Source organism: Manis javanica, chromosome 2 (assembly GCF_040802235.1).
Source record: "Manis javanica isolate MJ-LG chromosome 2, MJ_LKY, whole genome shotgun sequence".
Lineage (NCBI taxonomy): Eukaryota > Metazoa > Chordata > Mammalia > Pholidota > Manidae > Manis > Manis javanica.
This window is the reverse complement of record NC_133157.1, coordinates 213,758,749-213,779,205: the sequence shown is the minus strand read 5'-3', so window position 1 is coordinate 213,779,205 and position 20,457 is coordinate 213,758,749. Positions and strand designations below refer to the sequence as shown.

General features: G+C 47.0%; 1 protein-coding gene and 1 long non-coding RNA gene across 4 annotated transcripts; one reads left to right on the top strand and one right to left on the bottom strand.

The window, feature by feature from the left end:
• Positions 1-96: 96 nt before the first annotated feature.
• Positions 97-2,672, top strand: LOC140845463 (uncharacterized). Of its 2 annotated transcripts, none has more exons than XR_012124231.1 (3): positions 97-235; positions 443-575; positions 1,899-2,672. It is a non-coding gene; the product is annotated as an uncharacterized lncRNA (long non-coding RNA). The 2 variants fall into 2 exon arrangements; XR_012124232.1 differs by lacking the exon at positions 1,899-2,672 and adding an exon at positions 900-945.
• Positions 2,673-14,672: 12,000 nt separating this feature from the next.
• MYC (MYC proto-oncogene, bHLH transcription factor) lies at positions 14,673-19,809 on the bottom strand. Of its 2 annotated transcripts, none has more exons than XM_017665107.3 (3): positions 19,214-19,809; positions 16,818-17,583; positions 14,673-15,724 (listed from the first exon to the last, which is right to left on the bottom strand). In XM_017665107.3, the coding sequence occupies exons 2-3, from the start codon at positions 17,572-17,574 to the stop codon at positions 15,162-15,164; spliced, it is 1,320 nt and encodes a 439-aa protein (XP_017520596.3). In that variant the 5' UTR covers positions 17,575-17,583; positions 19,214-19,809; the 3' UTR covers positions 14,673-15,161. The 2 variants fall into 2 exon arrangements, with proteins under 2 accessions (XP_017520596.3, XP_017520600.3); XM_017665111.3 differs by having other exon boundaries at positions 16,818-17,586; positions 19,214-19,807.
• Between the last annotated feature and the right edge of the window lie 648 nt (positions 19,810-20,457).

Genomic DNA, 20,457 nt, shown 5'->3' with positions numbered 1-20,457 from the left:
ATAGAAACAGGAAAGTGAGGGGGTAAGCATTCTATACTTCTCTCATTAGAACATGTTTAACAGTTTCTCATTCATTTATTTATTTAGCCCACAGCTTTTATTGAGCATCTTCTATAAGCCAGGAACTAAGCAGGCTCTGAAGACAGCGTGTAACAAGAAGGACATGAACTTTATCTGCGAGAAATTTACAGCCTGAGAAAGGGCCATTAGCTCAAAGAAGTTGACTGTCTCCAGGGTAGGAAGGGTCCGCCCGCAGTGGAGTTTAGGTCCCCTGAGGCCCAGCAACTCCAATCTGGACATCCTCCCTTTAGCGGGCATTAACCCCGGCTTCCTTTGCTCTGTTATTCCACGCCATCATTTAGCCCTTTTGCCTCCCCTCAGATCTCAAAGGATTCGAAAAGATTTAGATTTTGTCAACTCTAAAGTCAGTTCCCTCTGGCAGGAATGAAGAATGCAGTACTTGACATTCACCCCAGCACAGGGATGCAAAAATGAATAAATCCAGTCCCTGTTTTCGGGAGCTTGCAGTCCGGAAGAGAAAATTACCACTTACTGTGTTTGGTGCTAAGAAAGAGGTAAGCTTGAGCCAACGGCTTTCCAAAGTGGGACAGAGGTGCCAGCACAGAAGCAGGATGAGATTTTAGGTTGGACACTTTTTAACCATAGTAGATTATGTCCGTGTATTTTTAGTGAACACAAGAAAAAAATAAATAGCACTTCAATGCTGTGTTAAACGTTTTCATTTTCATTCATTCATTCCACAAACACATAGTGATGGTCACTCTGCACCTGGCACGGTTCTAGCCTCTGAGTGTCCAGAAGTGAACAAATAGCTGACAATCCCTGCCCTCCTAAAGGTTACATTGAAATTAAATATTTTCTTTTAATTTAAAAAATAGGATGACATAAAGAAAAGAATCCACCAATAAGCTAGCTCTGCCACTTACAGGTGAGTAAATGGGGACCAGTTTCTTAACCTCTTTGTGCCCAAGTTTCCTTATCTGAAAAACAGGGATAAATAAGAGTATCTTCCTCATGAGGGTTGCTCTGCCCCTTGTGTGAGTTGATAGTGTGAAATGCACACAGTGCCTAGAACACTGGGGACAAGCGAATGTTAATTTTTTTTTTTTAAGCATAGGAGAAATATTTAGGAGATGAAGCAGTGCCTCAGTTCTGGGAAGTTCGGCCTAGGACATCTTCCCAAGTGCGGGGAGAACTTGTTCAGAGGCGTGTTTCCCATGCTGCACCCTAGAGATCCTGCCTTAGTGGATTGGGGCCAAGACCACATTTTAAAGCCCTTCCCCGCCTGCTACCCTGTGTGTGAGTCGTCAGGGCTTGCTTTAGGGTTCAGATGAGGGCTCTTCCAGAGTGGGACAGGTGGGTAAATGCCTTCCTGGGTGCTATGTTGCCTTGAAGGACAAACTCACTGGCAAATTGTGGGGATCAGGGCTAGGTGTTCAGTGGTGGGAACAGCAGGTGCAACGGCAGGAGGGAATGGCTTTGCTCATGAAACTGCAAGACGTCTACCAGGATTGGGTGGCTGGGTATGGGAGGCTGTGAGCTGACTGATTTGAGGACACACTGGGACTTGTCCTCAGCAAACAGAGCATGCTGAATCAAGTTCAGTGGAAACCTGCCAAAAAGAAGCTTTTTGAAATCGTGAGAAGTTTGCATTTTAGAGCTTAAGATACTGCACCCAGAAGCCCAAAGCAGCTGCTATGAGAACAACTGATTCCAAGAGAATCTTTGATAATGATCTGCAGGCTGACACGTTGTGTTCAGGGTTCCCTTTTAACAGCAACCCCACCCCGCAATGATTTAAGAGGAGTTGGGAAATGTGAAGAGTCTGCTTAATTCTTTAATGACAGATCGTACTCAATGGTCTTATATGTTTTCAGGAAGTTTGGCTGAGAAGCAGTTTGAAAAAGAAAACATCCAAAAGTCCCTTTCATAACGCTGGTGTGAGGAAGAGAAAGTGCTGTGGAACCACACGGACATAGGTTCAAATCCTGGCTCCCCTTTGAACTAGCTGTGTGACCCTGGGCGAACCCCAGTGGCTAACGGCGGTGTTCTCATCTGTCCGATGGAAATCACGTCAAGAACGAGGGACACAGTGTGTGTGAAGTGTTCGGCACACCACCGAGCGCACAAAGCTCATTGAGTGACAACACGCTACTAATTTTTAATCAGAAAAAGTGATCTGGCATCCAGAAGCTAAAGAAAGAGGAAGACACAGGCAGTGCTTGCAGTGAGGAAATGTGCACGTGGGACTTCTGGAGAAACAAATCGGAAGGGTGTGTGGTTAAGAGAGGCGATCTGATTAAGGGTTGGAAATTTACTTCGGCTTTCCACGGGACACTCATAGCCTTGTACCCTGCAAGCACAGAGCAATGAAATGCTTGGGTGGGGTGAGGGGGCTTGAAGGGAGCAGAACAGAGGCCCTCCGCTGGGGAGGTATTTCCTCACCTCCGGAATGCATGCAAATATACTCGCTTTCCCGGAACTGCCTGTCAGTCCAGCCATTCCTGCCTCTGAGGAGGAAGGAAAGCAGAGAGGAGGCTAGGGTGGGTGAGAAGCAGAAAGAGGCAGCCATGCAAGAAGGGAAGGAAGGGGGCTTGGGAGTGGCTTTCTCTACAGAGGGCTGGAAGTAGAGAGAAGCTGCCGCCTGGGAAGGGAACTCACGGCTGCCTTTGCGCAGCCCTGCGCTCTGGAGTAGGTCCAGCCAGGATTGCTGTGGGCCTACTATGTGTACTCCCTTTTAGGCCCTGAGAGTGGAGTGGAGCTATATCATAAATGCAAACCCTCTGCAGTGGGCTGAGTAGTGTCCCCCAAAACTCATGTCCCCCAGGAACTTCAGAATGTGACCTTGTTTGGAAATAGTGTCTTTGCAGTTATAATTAGTTAAGATGAGGTCATACTGATTTAGGGTGGGCCCTTAATTCAATGACTTATGTCCTTAAAAGAGGAGAGGAGATGCAGAGATACACACAAATACAGGGATGAAGGCCTCATGAAGATGAGGCAGAAACTGGAGAGACATATCCCCAAGCCAAAGAATGCCAAGGGTTGCCAGCGTCCACCAGATGCTAGGAAGAGGTCAAGAAGGATCCCCCACGGGAGCCTTCAGAGGCAGCAGGGCCCTGTTGACACTGCTGAGGATAAGTTTCTGTTGTTATAAACCACCCAGTTTGGGGTAATTTGTTCTGGCAGCCCTGTGAAGCTAGTAAGTCATCATAAGAGAAAAACTGAGAGAAGGCACTCCTCATTTTGCAAGGGTCTGTGTGGACAGAAAGTCATGCCTATCAGAACTAGGCCCTCACTCTGCACTTTCTGTGGGAACTGATGTTTAGTTTCCGTGAACATGGAACATTGAGAAGCAAGGACTGCCTGTGTGCACCCCGCCCCCCCACCACACACATACACACCTGGAAGAGCACAAAAAGTTTATAATCAGGAGAAAACTAATAGAGAGCAGTACAAAGCAAGTAATGGAAGACCTAGAGGGTGCAGAGTCAGCTGCAGTTAATCAGGAAGGGCTTCCTGACGCAAGAGAGTATTGATTGTGGTTTGGAAAGATTGGAAGAATGTGGACTCCCAAAAAAATCCCAAGGAATGTTGGATGCCCCCATTATTTTTTTTCAGTGTCTGAATTCCTACTCCACCATTTCTATGCTCTGAGATCTACCTGAGGCTTAGTTTTCTCACCTGTGAAATGGTGATCATATGTATCCAGGTGCCTGGGGGCACCAGACCTACTCATTCACAGCAGCCACTTCCACTCTCAAACCTGTCCTGGTTTGTATTAAAAAAACAATACTAATTGGGATTGACTTTATTTTCTACTTTTCAAATATGCAATTATATGCTGCGAAATGTTTTGCAAACAACTTCCCTGGAATTTCTGATACTCAGCTTTGCTTCCTTAGGGGGTTCCCTGATTGAGAACTAATTGCAGGGGATATCTCTGAATTATTGCCAGGCAATCCAGTAAAGGGTTTTAGAGCAAGGCCTCCGGAGCAGGACCAAACTGGGTTTATATCCAAGACACACCACCTATTAGCTATGTGACTTTGGCAATTCATTTACCACACCTTCACACCCCCATCTCTTAGGGTCAGTTTTTCCTCAGTGCAATGGAACTAATAATTGTGCATTAGTGATATTTTGATATTATATATATATATAGTGATATTTTGCACTAATTAGTTACACATATTAACTATAATATACATTAATAGGAGTGCCACAAATCTGAACAATCCATAGAATTGTTGAAATGATAAAACCCTTGGCATAATACCTGTCACAAAATAATGATTTCTTAAATAGAAGGGGTGTTTTTTTGTTTGTTTAATGGAAGTTAAAAAAAAAAATCTAAGAATTGTGCTTAAGCTATGCAGAGTTTATTTGGGTTTGATAGGAGGAAGTACTTCCAGACAGTAAGAGCAGAGACACCACAATATTCAGACAGCCTGCTATCAGCTGTGTCAGTGAGCCTGAACCCCGGTACAAATTATCCCTAATTGTAGATAATCAAAGAACAAAATATGCAGCCAGTGATACAATGAGACGCATCGCAGATGTTGCTGCCCAGGATTTGATTGTGTTTATACCTTGTTATGGCTCTCACTTTCCTGTCTCTCGGTCATTTTTTTTTTTTAAAGATTGCTGTCTTGCCTCAGAACAAGGCAGTGTGATAGAATGGGGGAAACTTAAATGCCCCATCATTCAGGGCTTCAGGGCTTTTTATTTGCAAGAAACAGAAACTTGTTTTTTTTTTCTTTTTTTAAAATTAAGGTATCATTGATATACAATCTTATGAAGGAAGAAACAGAAACTTCTAATGACTGATTTGATCTTAAATAGAATTTTCTAGAAGGATATCGGAGAGTTCCCAGAACTGAAGGAGACCTGGGAAGGCAGGCTTGGGGCAGGCCTGATACAGGCAATGCCAATCTTCCAGAGACCCAGACAAGTCATTCTCTCTCCAGGGACAGTGATGGGAAAGAATATGCTTGCTCTATGTTCTGTCCTTGAGTCACTCCAGCTAAAACTCTAAGTCTTGCAAAATCAGGAGAGAAAATGTTTGCTTAGTCTCCCTGGGTATCTCTGTAGCTGGAAGAAGCCCGACACTCCTTGGGACTACCAAGACCACCCACACTGGGTAAGGGGAAACTCTAAGAGGAGATGGGGGTACATTGCTCAAAGAAGAGGAAAGGTGTCTGCACACCTAATGCCACAGGGCTCCTAATAGTGGGCCTAAGAGGCTCACATTCCAATCCCAACCTGCTCGTGAATGTCTGTGTTCTCTGTCTTCAGCTTTTCTTCTGCCTGGACCTCAACTGGTTCATTTGTCAAATGAGATAGTCAGCTTATGTGACATTAGGGTCTTTTTCATCCAGAATGTTCTCTGACCCCTGGCAGCTCCCACTGCTCTGCTCTTTCATTTCCTTATGTCTAAACCTTCTTCCTAGTGGTCACAAGTGACTGACTTCTTCAAGTGAGAGAGCAGTTTCTGAAGAGTGGACTGCTGGTGGGAGGCCTGGAGTGAAATCCCACAGGCCAGCCAGGAAAGCATTCCAGGACAATTTTTCAACTGTACTGTGAAAAAGGTAGTAGTCTCGGTGCTTGGGAGGGACATTTGGGAGGCCAGGGAAATGATAGCTTCATTTGTTAAGAAGGTTGGGGAGGTCTGCCAGGCTCCTGGAGAAACACCCTCAGGATGCCTAGCTGCCCTGAGCACATCTGGTGATGTACAGGAGCTGAGGCTCATGGCTCTCTTCCCCCCCGTGGTGAGACCCCCATAGGCCTTCAGAGACCCCCATACGTTGTGGAGCGCTTCTGCAGTGTTTCATCATAACTTCTAGGGTCACGCAGGGCATGTTGTTCACATTTCAAAGCAGCCAAAACAGCCTTAAAATATCTTACACTGGCACAAACCATCAATTTTTTGAGGCTTCAGGACTTTCTAAAGGCTCCTAGCAATATGGTATGGCAGGTAGGGAATCAGGCTGGGGAGTGGAGAATACTGGGGCTTCAATTTCTCATCTATGAAATGGGCATAATTATAGTTTCCTACTCATGTGATTGTCATGAAGATGCACGGGAGAACATGCATTTGAATTTCTTTGTGCATTACTAGCCCACAGAAAAGACTTGATAAATGTTAGTGTAATTAGTTTTATTATTATTTTTATATCCCAGTTGGAAAGAACTTAAATATTTGTGATTACCTGGTCCAGACTTATGATCTGTGTTATAAATAAAAGTATGGAATACAGTGGGTTCAGACAATGGTAGTGTAGAAAATCCAGTGTACTGATACTCAGCACTATGACTGTTAACTTGACCACAGCCCAAGGCCCTGGGGATGGTGCCACCGTGCCCAGAGGAACTAGGTAAACATGAGGGAATGACATAACTTCCCCCAGTGCAGAGTCTCCTTAGATAGCAGTTTAAACCCCTTCAACAGTTCCATCCCCTGAGTGATCTGGCCCAGTGCCCACACCTTAGGTCTCATCCAAGGATGTTCTTCTTGTCCTCTCTGCTCCTTCCATTCTGGTTTGCTGTGAGTTCCCTGAGCACGTCTCCCTCTCTCCCTTAGCAGGGTCTCAGAATATTTGGTTCGACTGACTCACACCCACCTGCCATGTCTTTCTTGGCTGCGCACCTTCCCTGAACCCCTAGGTTGTCACATGCCCCCATAATGCTCTCTCCTTGTGCACCACACAACTTTGGACCCTTGAATTTACTTAGTGAATTTTTTGTGTAAATACTTGCTTGATGTCACACTTCTCCACTAGATTGTTGAATCTATTTCTTCCACATTGGTGCTGACCATGTGTTTAGGAGGTACTCAATAAATATTTGTTTGACTGGGGCAGTCTGGGGGTGAGGATGAGATCTGGCATGGGCTTGGAAACTGGACCAGGTTGGAAGGTCCATCTCAGTGGCGCATTGCCTCTAGTTGAGTAGATCATCCTGGATTCAGGGAAGGAAAGCAAACAAATCCTTTATTTCAAAAGACCTGAGATCTTGAACGAATTCATCCAAAGATGAGTAGAGGGCCCTTGGAAAGATTGTGTCTTCTTTAGGGGCTCCATCTAGAAAGCCAAGGTTAAGACTGTCTCCAGCTCTATGTCACATATTCCATATCTAAACCCTCAAGCAGCTTGATAGGAGCAACTCCTTTGGACATAGAGTTATCGCCAGTCTCTTTCTGGCCATGGATCTCAGCGCATGAGTGTGTTGCCTGCATTTATTTGGCAACATGAATTGAGTTCCATCTATGTGCTCAGTCACTGCTTAGAGATATCAAGACAGATAAGCAAGCCGCTCCAATTCAGTGGGGAAGCAAGAAGAGGATGTGGGCAAGTTCAATTTAGTGTGGCAGATGGGAAGCAGCAGGAAGTAGAAAAACCTGGTGACATGGAATCAGATGACCCAGGGTTGAATCGCTGCCCTGATACTGCCCTGCTATATGACCTTGAGAAAGTTAGCTGATGACTCTAATTCTCAGTAGCCTGAGGGTGTGATGAAGAAGTAAGTGCTTTCATTTCGTGGGGATGTTGTGAGATAAAATAAAACTGGTGGATAACCTTATAAATGAGAAGGTGCTTAATTGTTAAGAGCTACTGTGAACCAGATATGCATAGAAAAGGGATCCAAGGGAGCAGACATCAGGGAGGGCTTCCCTGAAGAGGTGACATTCAAAGTGAGACATGGTGGATGGGTGCGTGATAAACATTATTCAGGAAGAGGGAAGAGCAAGAGCAGAGATCAGAGGAAACAAGGCCCCTAGAACTTCGGAAGAAAATGCCAAGTTGTAGCCCGTATCAGAGAGAGTGGTGTGGCAGCAGGCTGCACAGGTAAGCTGGGGGCAGATCATGAGCAGGTAGGAAGATATTTGTACTTTATAGTCAGAGTGAGGAGAGCCACTAAATTCTTCCATGTCAGGGAATGATCTGATCAGCCATCTCTTAAAGGCTATGTCTATGCCTTTGAGGGGACCAGATAAGAGGCAGTGAGAAGCTACTGTAGAGACCCAGGCAAAGATGAAGGCAGGCAGAAGGAGGGCGGTGGGTGTAGGCAAGGAGACATGTGGGCAGAGACAAGATGTATTTAGGAGGGAGAAGCAGAGGGTGAGAGAGGAGAAAGACAAAGAGGACATTCTCATTTACTGGACCTGTGCTGGACCATTTCTCATAGAACTCCTCGTTTAATTCCTAGAAAGCCCGGGCAGAGAGGTGTAATTCTCACGTATTGCTAGCCATCCCTGTATTTCCTTTTCCTTCTCCAAACTGGGAGAGTCAGGCTCAGAGTGGCAAAGTCGCTTGCTCTGGGTCACACAGCCAGCTGGCAGCAGATTCATATTGAAACTCAAGTCTGAGGGACTTCAGAAGCCAGCTGTTCTCAGCCACGACATTAGTCCCCAGACCTATTTGTTCCTCCCTCTTACTTTCAGAACTATAAAAAAATATATAGGATCCTGGGCCCTACCCTCTTGACATTCTGGTTTCGTAGCTCGAGGTGGACTCTAGGAATCTCTGTTTTATAAAAAGATCCTCAGGCAATTCTGAGAATCAGTCAGGTCTTTAAAACATCTGGGTTCTTCTATACAGCTCTGAGGAGCTTAACACCACGATTGCCCAAATGAGTCCATTTAGGGAACACCTGTCTTTTTTGTGCACCCATCTTTTCCTTTTAGAAATTGTTTCTCCCCCCTACCTGATATGGATGTCAATCACAACTCTGCCACAGGCATGGGGCTGGGAACCAAGCTAATCTACCAGCCTTAGGCATTTAATTTTAGGACACCAATCAGAATCCTTTCCACTTATGGTGCTGGTGTCCATCTTTGCCCTAGGTGAGGAGATCCTCTTTGAGAAGAAGACATGGAAAGAATCTTAAGGTTACTATTTAAGTGCCTAGATCCAGTCTTCTGTGGACATACATAAGCTAATATATACACTCGTGTGTGTGTGTGTTTGCCAGTTAAAGATGAGTTTCTGTTGTTTATAACCTAGAGATGCTGACTGATAGACTCAGAGGTCTGCTTGCTGCTGAGGCTTCTGCTGTCTGGAATGAATTAGGTAGACACTAGAGGTATCAGATTTGGTATGAGCTGAGCCCAGAGCATAGCACTAAATGGAATGATAAAGATTAACAGCTCCAGGAAGTAGAAACTTAAAATATATGCAAATACATTCATGCATTCATTTGTTTGTTGATACCATAATCCCTTCATTCAACACAATTTTATATACTAAACACCATACCTGCCCTACAGGGTACAGTGATGAAGGAGAAAATCAGTCCCTGTCCTCCATGAGTTTATAGAGTCTAATCTAGCAATGGAGAAAGAATTAGACAGATAATCTCTTCACAGATGAATACGGCCTATGAGAGGCCAAGAGCGGAGGGCTCGGGGAACCTGGAAGAAGAGACCTGGTCTGGCCTAGACATCACTGCCTGGAAGACTCACTCTCTGGAGTATTAGGAATGCATGGCCCTCTCACCTCAGCTCACATTCCACACAGCTGAGTTCCAGGCGATGTGGTCGGTACCAGACAAAGATGGAAGCTGCCCCTGAGATGGTTACATCTGGCTACATCGCCCTTGTTCTCCTGTATCTTCAATGTTTCCACCTTTCAGCTTCATCCCATCAGCGTACAAACTAATTCTTTAATCTTCAGTAAGATAAAATCAAAATCCATCAAGGAAATGAAAGCAAATAAAAATCCTGTCTTCAGTGGCTATGTCTAAACTAAGTCCTCCTTATCTTCCCAGCTACCCTTCTTGGAAAGGTTATTGAGGTTTCCACTTGGCCGCCTACTCACTTTCAATGCCATTAAAATGGCTCTTCATTCCCCCATTCCTCAAGGAGTTGTGAAATTGCTGTTTGATGACAAGCATTTATATTGACACTGAGTGAGGAATCATCAATGACCAGGACCGATGTGGCTCCATTCCTCAAGGCAAAGCAAGTGATTTCCATAAAGAGTGAGGAGTGTGTAGGCAGGCAATCCCAGTCTCCTAAGGAAACTTGTCTAGTGGTCAGCAAATACTAGAACACATTCATCCATGTAGGATGAATAAGAGCATCCCAGGCTTGAGGGCTCAGGGTTGGTGGATGAATGGCTGGTGGCCAGCAGCGTTTTAGGCAGAGGTGGCAAAATGTCTGGAAAGTCTTCTAAGATGCAGGGAAGCTGGAGAGGCAAGACCTGTAAGTAAGCAGAAGCTCGTGTCTGGAGAATGACCATGGAGGTGTAGGATGGCTTTGAACTTCATCTGGAGGGTAGCAGCGACCCTCTGAAGAGCTTTAAGCAGGGGAAGGGCATACTCATATTTGTGATTTAGAAAGATTACTGAGGTGCAGTGATGGGGAAGGCAGTGGATCTCAAACTTTTTCAAGCCCTAGAGGGCTTGTTAAAACACAGTTTCTTGGGGCCTGTCTCCTGAGATTCTAATTCAGGGAAACTATGTGTTTTACTTGTAAATTCACAGATGGTATTGGTGCTGATGGATCAGGAATTGTACTTTGGGAACTCCTGGAGAAAGCAAGGTACTGGGGAAGTAATCAGGCAGCTGTTTCAAGTGATGGATGAATGAAGACAACGAAGGAAAAGGGAGGGTCTTGGGTCGATTAGGTTGCTGTCCTGCTGGGGAAGAGGTGTGATCAAGAAGATGCCTCCATATTGTTAAGTCCAATGGACCATTCTCTGTGCGTCCTGCTACACTCTGTTGTTTTTAACATTTCCGATGGAGGGGCTTCCTCTTGGCTTCAGTTACACCAGTTTCTCCTCGCTTCTTTCCATCCCTCTGATCATGCCTCCTCTTTTGTTCCTCTTCCACTATTTCTTGGGCTCCAGCCTTGATTCTGTTTTCCCTGGGGGACATGGTGGGGTGGTGGGGGTGGTGTTCAGCAGCTCCCAGAGCTTCTGCTATATAGTAAGCATTCTAAAAGTGTTTGTAAAATTCTTTATAGTCTAATTGCCAGTATTCTTTGTCCTCCATTATTGGTAGGTGATGCAGGGCTAGGACCCTATCCATCTTGTGTTTCTTAGCATCTTTCTTACCCCCAGCACAGTGTGGGCACACAGTAGGTGTTCAATAAATATTTATGAATGATAAATCATTCTTGCTCTTACCATTTTTCCAGCTCTGTGAATGCAGGTAAATCACTGAATTTCTTAAGTTCAGTCTCCTAATGTGTAATTTACCTCCTAAGAGATGAATTTACCTCCTAAGAGTTGCTTTCAGGATGAAATAAGATAACATGGATAAAGTGTTTAGCATGTAGTTAATAAATATGAACTACTATTATTGCTGTTTCTACTCCTGGTTCTTGTGTGACTTTGGGAGAGCTATTGAATTTGTCCAAACTTGACTACTGTCAGTCACCTTCAACACTCGCTCTCCAGCTGGGCTGCCGTGAGGGCCAGTGAGATGGAGGGTCTGGCAGATAATAGGTGCGTAATAAAGATTAATTCTCCTTCCCAAGCCCTGGAGGCCCCTGAATGCACTGGGTGTTTTATTCCTTCATGGAATGACAGGTGACAATGAGAAAAGAAAGTAGTGCGGATTGTGCCGGCTGAGCTCCCAGGCATTGTTTAAAAACAAAGAACATTCCTTGTGCCCTCAGAAGATCTACATCCCATTAATACTAGTTCCCCTCAACTGTGTCTTCCTGAAGAGCCTACTGTAGACTAACATTGAAAGAAATGAAATTAAAAGCAAAACATGAAATTAACTCAGAGTCATTTAGAGTCCCCTCAAAACAGTTTAACAAAGCAAACATTCTTGGGTGTTTCCTCTAAATTTGGAATTAAGTCTAAATTCTTCCCTGAAGGATCTAGAGAAAATAGATTGCTACAGCTTCAGTGGTGGGCAGTAGTTTTATTACTGTCTTTTAGTTTTATTTTTTTAAATGGGTCCCTGTTCTCATTGTATTAGGTTGGTTTCTACCCTCTCTTTTGAAGTAGGCCTGTAACGGTCTATGACCTTAAAAGAGGAGCTACCAGTGCATTTACAGATAGTGTTCTGGGGTACGTCAGCACTCTCTAGCTTAAGGGTTAATTATTATTGGGAAGAAATGCTTTAGGGACCCTTAGCATGTATAATAAAATGTTATTATTCACCAATCATAGACTGTTGCAAATAAACTATAGAAAACCCCTGAACACAACTTTTTGTCCTCTTCCCCAAGCTCTGTGCCAGTTTGCCTTAAAGACCAGCCTTGCAAACCTTAGCTGTGAGTAACTTATTAGGCCTGGATTGTGAAATTTTGTTCATTTAAAAAGTTGATCATTTTTATGATGTGGATCTCCTTTGTTGCTTCCAAATGGCAGTATAAAAGAACACTTCATTCCTCTTTATATGTCCCATTCCTAAACAAAACCACCCTAGGAATCCCCTGGTGAAATTATTAATTCCTGGATGGTGTCCTGGGTAAAAGGCAGAGTCAGTATTACTTTATTCCTTCCTGTATATTTCTGATGAAACTACAAGCTCCTCCCCTTCACCTCCAATTCTTGATTATTGTTATCTGCAAAATAGAGTGCACAATGGCATAGACGCTGGGGACTCTCAGGATTGGCTGTCAGGGCCAATTTGTGCTGGGATCAAGATGAGCCTCACCTTCTGGAAAGAAGCTGGCGTCTGTTCTGTTTCCAGGCCTTCCCTGGCTTCATAAACCTAAGAGGGGGGTGTGTAATAGATAGCTGGAATGGTTCCCTTCCATCCCTACAGCCAAGCTCTGTTTCGCTCAAGTTGTTTCCTGATAGTGTGTAATGGGCAGCTGTTTTCCTAGTGAGGAACACTTTCTCTTATTCCATGGGCTTGCCTGGACTATGTGATTCAAACTAACACCTTCCCAGTTCCCCAGTGAGTCACTCCAGGGCTGCACTCCTGTCACAAAGGGGCAAAGAGCGAATCCTTTAAGATTCCCACCTGGCTTTGGTAACACTTTGAACTGCTCAGCTTCAGTGGATTCTATCTCCCTTTGAATTTGGGATATAGGGTGTGACAGCTTCAAGCTATTAGGGTGGAACGTAGGATCCAAAATAAAGGATCAAGATAAAGACATTAAGCGCTTGAGTAAACTTTTCTAGGAGTCAGATCCAAAAAAGTAATTATTGATTTATGGGTGGTGATGCTGGAATAAAATCCCTAACAGTACAGGGATGGACGTGAAGATCTGCTCTGAGACTTAGACAGTGAGATAGTTAGAACAGTGATACCAACTTCTATTTGCCTCTGTAGTCAACATTCTGGTTTCTTGTTCGCCCATGGGTTTTCAAAGGATTATAATGAATAATATCTACATTCAAAAAACGCCTTTTCATGTTCTAATGATGAGCACGTGTCATGAGTGTCTGTGTATGAAAGAGGTTGAAAGGAAGGGGTGTTTATAGTTATCAAAATAATGACTCACATGGAAAGGTTAAGTATGTTTTATTTTATGATCTGAACAGTAGCATTTCCAAACTGGCTGCTTCCCAGGAGCAACTGGGGAACCTCAACAAATAGCTAAGGTAGCAGTGATGAGCTGTGGGTTTCTCAACATGAAGGGAAATGTTTAACAGTGAAGAACAAAATGAAACAAAATAAGCAAATTAAGGGGAACTGATGTCCCATTGGGCCTAAATGTTGAAACTTAAGGTACGTAACCCACCAGTTTGGTTAACTGCCCTTCTCATGAGCAGCAGGCTGATTCCTGCTGGCCTGTTGGAGAAGCAGTGTGGCACAGGGTGAGTGGATTTTGGTTTGTATCCCAGCTCTGCTCTTCATTATCAGTGGACCTTGGGTACGTGAATGACACTTGATGTACCTCAGCTTCCCCTTCTCTCACGGGGGATATCAAAAGTACCTCCTGGAAAGGTTTGCTGTGGAGTCATAAGGAAAATCCTTAGAATGCTCAGCACATAATAGTTGAGCTTGGTGATCTCCTTAGTTCGCCTATCAGGCCCCAAACCAAAAGTATTCTTGATCTCTGTCCTGAAGACACAGGAAGAGCTAAGGCATGGGAGAAGTGTTTTTCAATAAACACAGGACCTGGATTCAGCCTTTGACTATTTGCATGGCCACAGAAAACTTAGGTAACCTCTCTGACCTTTATTTCCTTATTTGTAAAATAGGGTTAATAACTTGCCTCCCAGAGCTCCTTTGGGACTTATAACCAGGTAAAGAATCTGGCACAGGTAGTCATGGGCAAGCAGCCAAAGCTGGTTCCTATTCTCCCATCACCTTTGTAGGTAGGCAGAGCCTCTAGGTGTGAATGGAGTAGCGGAATGGCATGCGTTAACCAACCTGAAGGCTTCATCCTCTCAACTCTCAGTCCTTAACCATTTTGTGTACTTAACTGTTATCTTTAACCTCTTCCATCCTTGCCTCCTCTCCAGACTACTGACCTTACATTCTTCCAAGTATCAACTCTGGCCTTTATCACAAATCCCCAGGAGGCATTTTATAATCCTGAGAATTCACAAGACCATAAGGCCCTAGACTCATTTTAACAAAGAAAAGCCCTTGTCCTCTCTTATAACTCTTGTAACTTCTTTTCCCATCTTTGTAAAGCTCACTCCCTTTAAAGGCCAAATTTTGTTAATTTGTAATTGATGAAAAGGGAATAGAATAAAGAAAAGAAACAGAAGAAACAAAACACTCACAACTTAAGATTTGGCTTAATTATATATTTGCCAGGTATTTTATTTTTTTCTAAAAACAATAGAAAAAAATCAACTTTAAAAAGGAGAATGTACTTAAATAAAAAAAAATTATGGTTTATAGTATGTTTGGAAATTTTGTATAACTGCTATAAACACTTTATTATTTACACAGGAAAACTGGGTAAACTTCAGGATTTTTAAAAACAATTCTTAAATACAAATCTGTTAAAGGAAAAAAAAAAAAGGATGACAAGCATAAAAAAAGTTCTTTTATGCCCAATGTCCCATTTGAGGCAGTTTACATTGTGGCTAAACCTTTCAATCCCAAGACCCAGCCAAGGTTGTGAGGTTTGCACTTAACCATGCATTTGAAAGAAGTTCATTCGCAGTGAATTGCTGCAGTTTCCTCAGAAGGAACTCTTTTCCTTACTTTCCCTTAGCAACAAGTGAGAATTCAAGAGAAATTCCAGTTCCTCCCTCCAATAGGTCACCTTACGCACAAGAGTTCCTTAGTTGTTCAAGTTTGTGTTTCAACTGCTCTCGCCTCTTCCGCAACAAGTCCTTTTCTGAAATGAGCTTTTGCTCTTCTGCTTGGATGGACAGGATGTATGCTGTGGCTTTTTTAAGGATAACTACCTTGGGGGCCTTTTCATTGTTTTCCAACTCCGGGATCTGGTCACGCAGGGCAAAAAAGCTCCGTTTCAGCTCATTTCTCCTCTGGCGTTCCAAGACGTTGTGTGTCCGCCTCTTGTCATTCTCCTCCGTGTCTGAGGACCTGGGGCTGGTACATTTGCGGTTGTTGCTGATCTGTTTCAAGACTCTACCACTGTCCAACTTAGCCCTCTTGGCGGCAGGATAGTCCTTCCTAGTGGAGGGGGGTGCTGCATAATTGTGCTGATGGGTGGACACGTGGCATCTTTTAAGGACCAGTGGACTGTGGGGAGGTTTGCTGTGGCCTCCAGAAGCAGATGACCCTGATTCTGACCTTTTGGCAGGGGGCTGCCTCTTTTCTACAGAAACAACATCAATTTCTTCCTCATCCTCTTGTTCTTCCTCTTTAAGAAAGGAAATAGAAATCACCTGGTTAGCAACATTTCCTTAAAGTAATCAATGACCAGATTAAATTAATACTATGCAAATATAAGGCATTATATGAGAGGGCCCTGGCACAAAGTTATTCCCAGAGAACAAATTAGCCAATCCTTCCTGGTCTTATCCCCCATGAAGCCAGAGTCTCAGAAAGTGAAGAGAATGTCAGCTGGGTTTATGGCAGGGGCCAAGAAAATTACAATTTACCAGGATACAACATTGATGCCAATTCTTACCTAAGACTTAATAAGGCTTTGGACACACCCAACTTGAAGCACATTCTGGAGCACCTCCTATTTTTAAGTGACTGTACCAAGAACCTTTCAGGTGTTGCAAATGATAACTGCAAATCTCTTGGTATGACTTTTGCAACTCCCTATTTTACTGGAAGTGCAAAAAAGGGGAAAAAAAAACCTTGCAGACTTGCCAAAAGTCCTAGGGAATGGGCGAAGGAAAAAAGAAGCCCAATTTTGGCAAAGATTTGCTTTGTAGTGTTCAAAATAGACTGAAAAGATCCCAATTCCTCAGCCCATCCACTCAAGGCACTTTGGCTAGCTCAGAGCACACAGGCTGGAGGCTGCCCTGCATCTGTCCACAGCTGATCCTTAGTTCATTAAATTCTAACAACTTCTCAGAAGTTAAAGGAAAAGACGCAATTCATTCATTCTCAAAGAGATCAGTCCTCTCTTACTCTAATTCACACACCATGCCCCTAACACAGGGCAATTAAAATGCTTAAGAAAGGTAAGAGGGAATGAATTGAGTTGCAAGATAAGCCGTAAGATTTAAAAACCCAAGTGAAATTCCTAAGGGGCGGGAAGGAAAGGAAGGGGCTCGCCGCTGGGGCGGTCTTAGGCAGAGAGGGACGGGAGGGAATCCTAAAGCCCAGTGTTCAAGGAGAATGAGTTCCCAGATCCTTCCAAATCTGTCTGCCATTTCTCTTTACAAATAAAAGAGAAAAAGGCAGGGCCAACTGAAGTGGCCAGCTGAATGAACCGCCAATGAGCATTGGGAAGCTAGACGCCCCCTCTTGACAGGCCAGGACTGGGTTCAGCTTACCAGAGTCGCTGCTGGTGGTGGGTGGTGTCTCCTCGTGGAGCGCCAGGGGCTCGGGGCTGGCCCGCGGGGAGGACTCGGCGGAGGAGAGCAGAGAGTCCGAGGATGGGGAGAAGGCGGCGGAGTCGGGGGAAGCGCAGGGCTTGGGCGAGCTGCTGTCGTTGAGCGGGTAGGGGAAGACCACGGAGGGGTCGATGCACTCGGAGGCGGCGGTGCTCAGGTCCTGCAGGTAGAGGCTGGAGGTGGAGCAGCCGCCAGGCCCGCGGGGGAGGCTCGGGCTGCCGCTGTCTTTGCGCGCAGCCTGGTAGGAGGCCAGCTTCTCGGAGACGAGCTTGGCGGCGGCCGAGAAGCCGCTCCACATACAGTCCTGGATGATGATGTTTTTGATGAAGGTCTCGTCGTCCGGGTCGCAGATGAAGCTCTGGTTCACCATGTCTCCTCCCAACAGCTCGGTCACCATTTCCAACTGGTCGGCCGTGGAAAAGCTGCCGCCGCCGCCATCGTCGTCTCCCCTAGGGGAGAAGGACGCCACCGCGACGTAGGAGGGCGAGCAGAGCCCCGAACGGCGGCTCGGAGACAGGGGCGGGGTGGGCAGCAGCTCGAATTTCTTCCAGATATCCTCGCTGGGCGCCGGTGGCTGCAGCTCGCTCTGCTGCTGGTGCTGGTAGAAGTTCTCCTCCTCGTCGCAGTAGAAATACGGCTGCACCGAGTCGTAGTCGAGGTCATAGTTCCTGTTGGTGAAGCTGACGTTGAGGGGCATCGCGGCGGCCTGCTGGAGGGGGCACACACAAAGGGGCGCAGCCTTGAGTTAATAAGGGGGTCCTGGTTGGCGCCTAACGCCGCGCAGTGCGCGCCGCAATCCCTAGCCACTCCCCTTCCAGCGCAATCCTCGAAAGGGGCTAGTGGAGGGGGCAAAAAAAAAAAAGGGCACCACTTGGCCGCTGTGGGCGACCTCCACTATCTCGGACACACACTTTGTGAACCAGCCGCCAAGCGTCAGCGGAGCTTCGGGAGCCCGGGACGCGAGGCCCGCGAGTCGGCCCCGCAGACGCGGAGCAATCGAAATCGGCTTTGGTCTCTGTACAAGGCCGGGAAGGCGGCAGTGGCGAATATAATCTGCTAAACGCGAAGGCGCAAAGTTTTGCGCCACCTGAAGGAGAAGACGAGAGACGCCTCGGCGGGAGCGGCTGCGCGCACAGCCCCCTCCCGCGCCGGGGCCCCTCCGCGCCGCGCCCGTTCCCACTCGCGCCCTCGCCGCGCTCCTTCCTCCGCCGGCGCCACGGCCCCTCCCAGCCTCCTCCATCCCCACCCCCAGCGCGCCCCCCTTCCTTCCTCGGCCGGCTTTTCTTCTCTCGCTCCTGTGGCGAACTGGGCCGCAGGGCCTTAGCACTTTCCCCCATAAATAAAAAGTGGATGTTAAATAATAACAGGGGCACCTCCCTTTAACACCCAATACGGCGCCACAACTGCGCCAGAGACCCTGCTGCGATTCCGCGCCCCTAGCCGGGTGTCTCCCCCTCCCCGCCGCGGGTAGCAGCTGTTCTGGAAGAGCCCCGAGCCTCGCTCCCCGCGTCCCTCAGCGTCTCAGGGGCGCGAGGATACCCGCGGGGGCACCGGCGGCTGCGGGGAGCCCAGGCTGGGTGCGGAGATTTGCCCTCGTTTTCTCCAAGTCAGTGTCTCCATTTGGACACATCCTTGCCCACCCAGCCTCCATTTCCCTCTGCCTGCGCCTCCCCAACACTGACTCCCAACACATCTGTAAAACGAGATCCTTAATTTTATCATTCTTTAAAAAAGCCAAATGCCAACTCAAAAGGAGCAGGGGGTTCGGGGGGTGGGGGACTGGAAATGCCCCAGGGAACGGCGGGCGGGACCCGCCGCAGTGTCTGTCCGGCTGTCAGAAGGCAGTAAGGCGAAATTTAAATGCCCTTCCTGAGACGGGCAAAAGTCAGAGGCTGCGGAGCTCTCGTTCACACACGCAATTTCTAATCCGTATTCCAAAGAGCTGAGGATGCAAAGGGCTTTCTGCCCACTGCGAAGTACAGTACCCCCCCTTACCCCTTACCCCAGAAAGGCAGAAATCCATTAATGTAATAAAGCAAGAATGCCCAACCGGCGGGGGCCAGCGTCAATAAACGTAAGCAAAAAATCTCTGAAGATTAGCTCCAAAAACGTTCCCCGTTTTTCCACTGCTTTTCCCCTTTTCCATCTTGACAAGCCGCTCATACCCCATCTAGTTCTGATTCGTCCCCACCCCACCCCGACCTACCACAACTACTCTGACAAAGTGTCAATAGTGCAGGAATGGGAGAAAAGACACCCTCATTCGGGCATTCAGCTACTCGCGGCATTAGAGCGGCAGAGAAAAAATTAGAAGACAAAAAGATCCGGGTGCTTACCTAGTTTTCCACTACCCGAAGGAAATCCAGCGACCAAAAAGCGGCGAGGAACGCCTTTCAGGGGAGCGGGTCTGGGCAGCGGCAGGGAGAAGCGTCTCCCCAAGGAGGCAGAAGAGCTCCTCTGCGTCCGGAGAGTCGCGTTCTCTCTCGGGTGCTGTAAGTTCCAGGGGAAAGTGCCCGCCCACTGCAATGGGCAAAGTTTGGTGGATGCGGCGGCGGCTGCGGACCGCTGGCAGGGGTCGGCGGGAAGGGAGGAGGCAGGTGGGTCGGAGGCGAGGCCCCCCTTTCACTCCGGACCTCCCTTCCCCGGGCGCCCGGAGGATGGCTCCGCTCGCTAGGCTCCGTCGGCTCGCTCTGCTCTTCCACCCTCGCGGCCCACCCGCTCGCTCCCTCTGCCTCTCGCTGGAATTACTACAGTGAGTTAGATAAAGCCCAGAAAACCGGCTTTTATAGTGCTACGTACGATCCCTCCCTCTGTTCTCTTTTTCCCGCCAAGCCTCTGAATAGCCCTGCCCTTCCCGAGGCTGGAGGCGAGCCAGGAGGCGGCCGGGCTGCGGCGGCCGTGGCGACAGCTGCAGCCGCGAGAAGCGCAGATCGGGGGTCCTCGGCCGCGCAGACCCTCGCATATAAAGGGCCGGTGGGCGGGGACTCGCGAGAGAGTATCTTTTTTTCTTTCTCCCCCCGCCCTCGGCTTTGGGAACCCGGGAGGGGCAATCCACTGAGGGAGGGACGGGGGAGGAGACTCGGCCGGTTCAGCCTGGCACTCCCGAGCGCGGAGCTGTCGGATGTAAACACTGAGAGCGCAGCATGAATTAACCGCGCGCGCCTACCATTTTCTTTTGCTCCCGCTCAAACCTCCCTTTCTCTGCTGCTCCTCTGGCGCAACACTCTGTTGGACAAACCGCATGCTTGTTCTTCGTGTTTAAATCATTGCAGGCGGAACAGCTGAGCCTTCAACGAGGATACACAGTGTACCCAAGGCCAAGCCACGCACGTCCGGGCGGACGAGCGCCTCCCCAAGGCTGGGGAAATACAGCCTTTAGAAAATAAGTCCCGGGAGGAAAGGCTGAGTATTTATGGACGCGCGCCCTGAGTGCGTGTGGGGTGTTAGTGTAGATGGGGATAAATGATGCCTGGAATTATTAAAATAACTCAGCAAGAACGCATTGCCACGTGAACTTGGAGAGCATATTATGAATAAACACTCATTGCACTTTTTGGGGGGTGTTATGCATTACGTGTGC

What these genes read in the sequence shown, in the direction of transcription:
- MYC (XM_017665107.3), bottom strand. Translation starts at nt 17,574, where the DNA reads ATGCCCCTCAACGTCAGCTTCACCAACAGGAACTATGACCTCGACTAC. An exon ending in CACCACCAGCAGCGACTCTG is followed by an intron (nt 15,725 to 16,817) that starts GTAAGCTGAACC and finishes CCTTTCTTAAAG; the next exon opens with AGGAAGAACAAGAGGATGAG.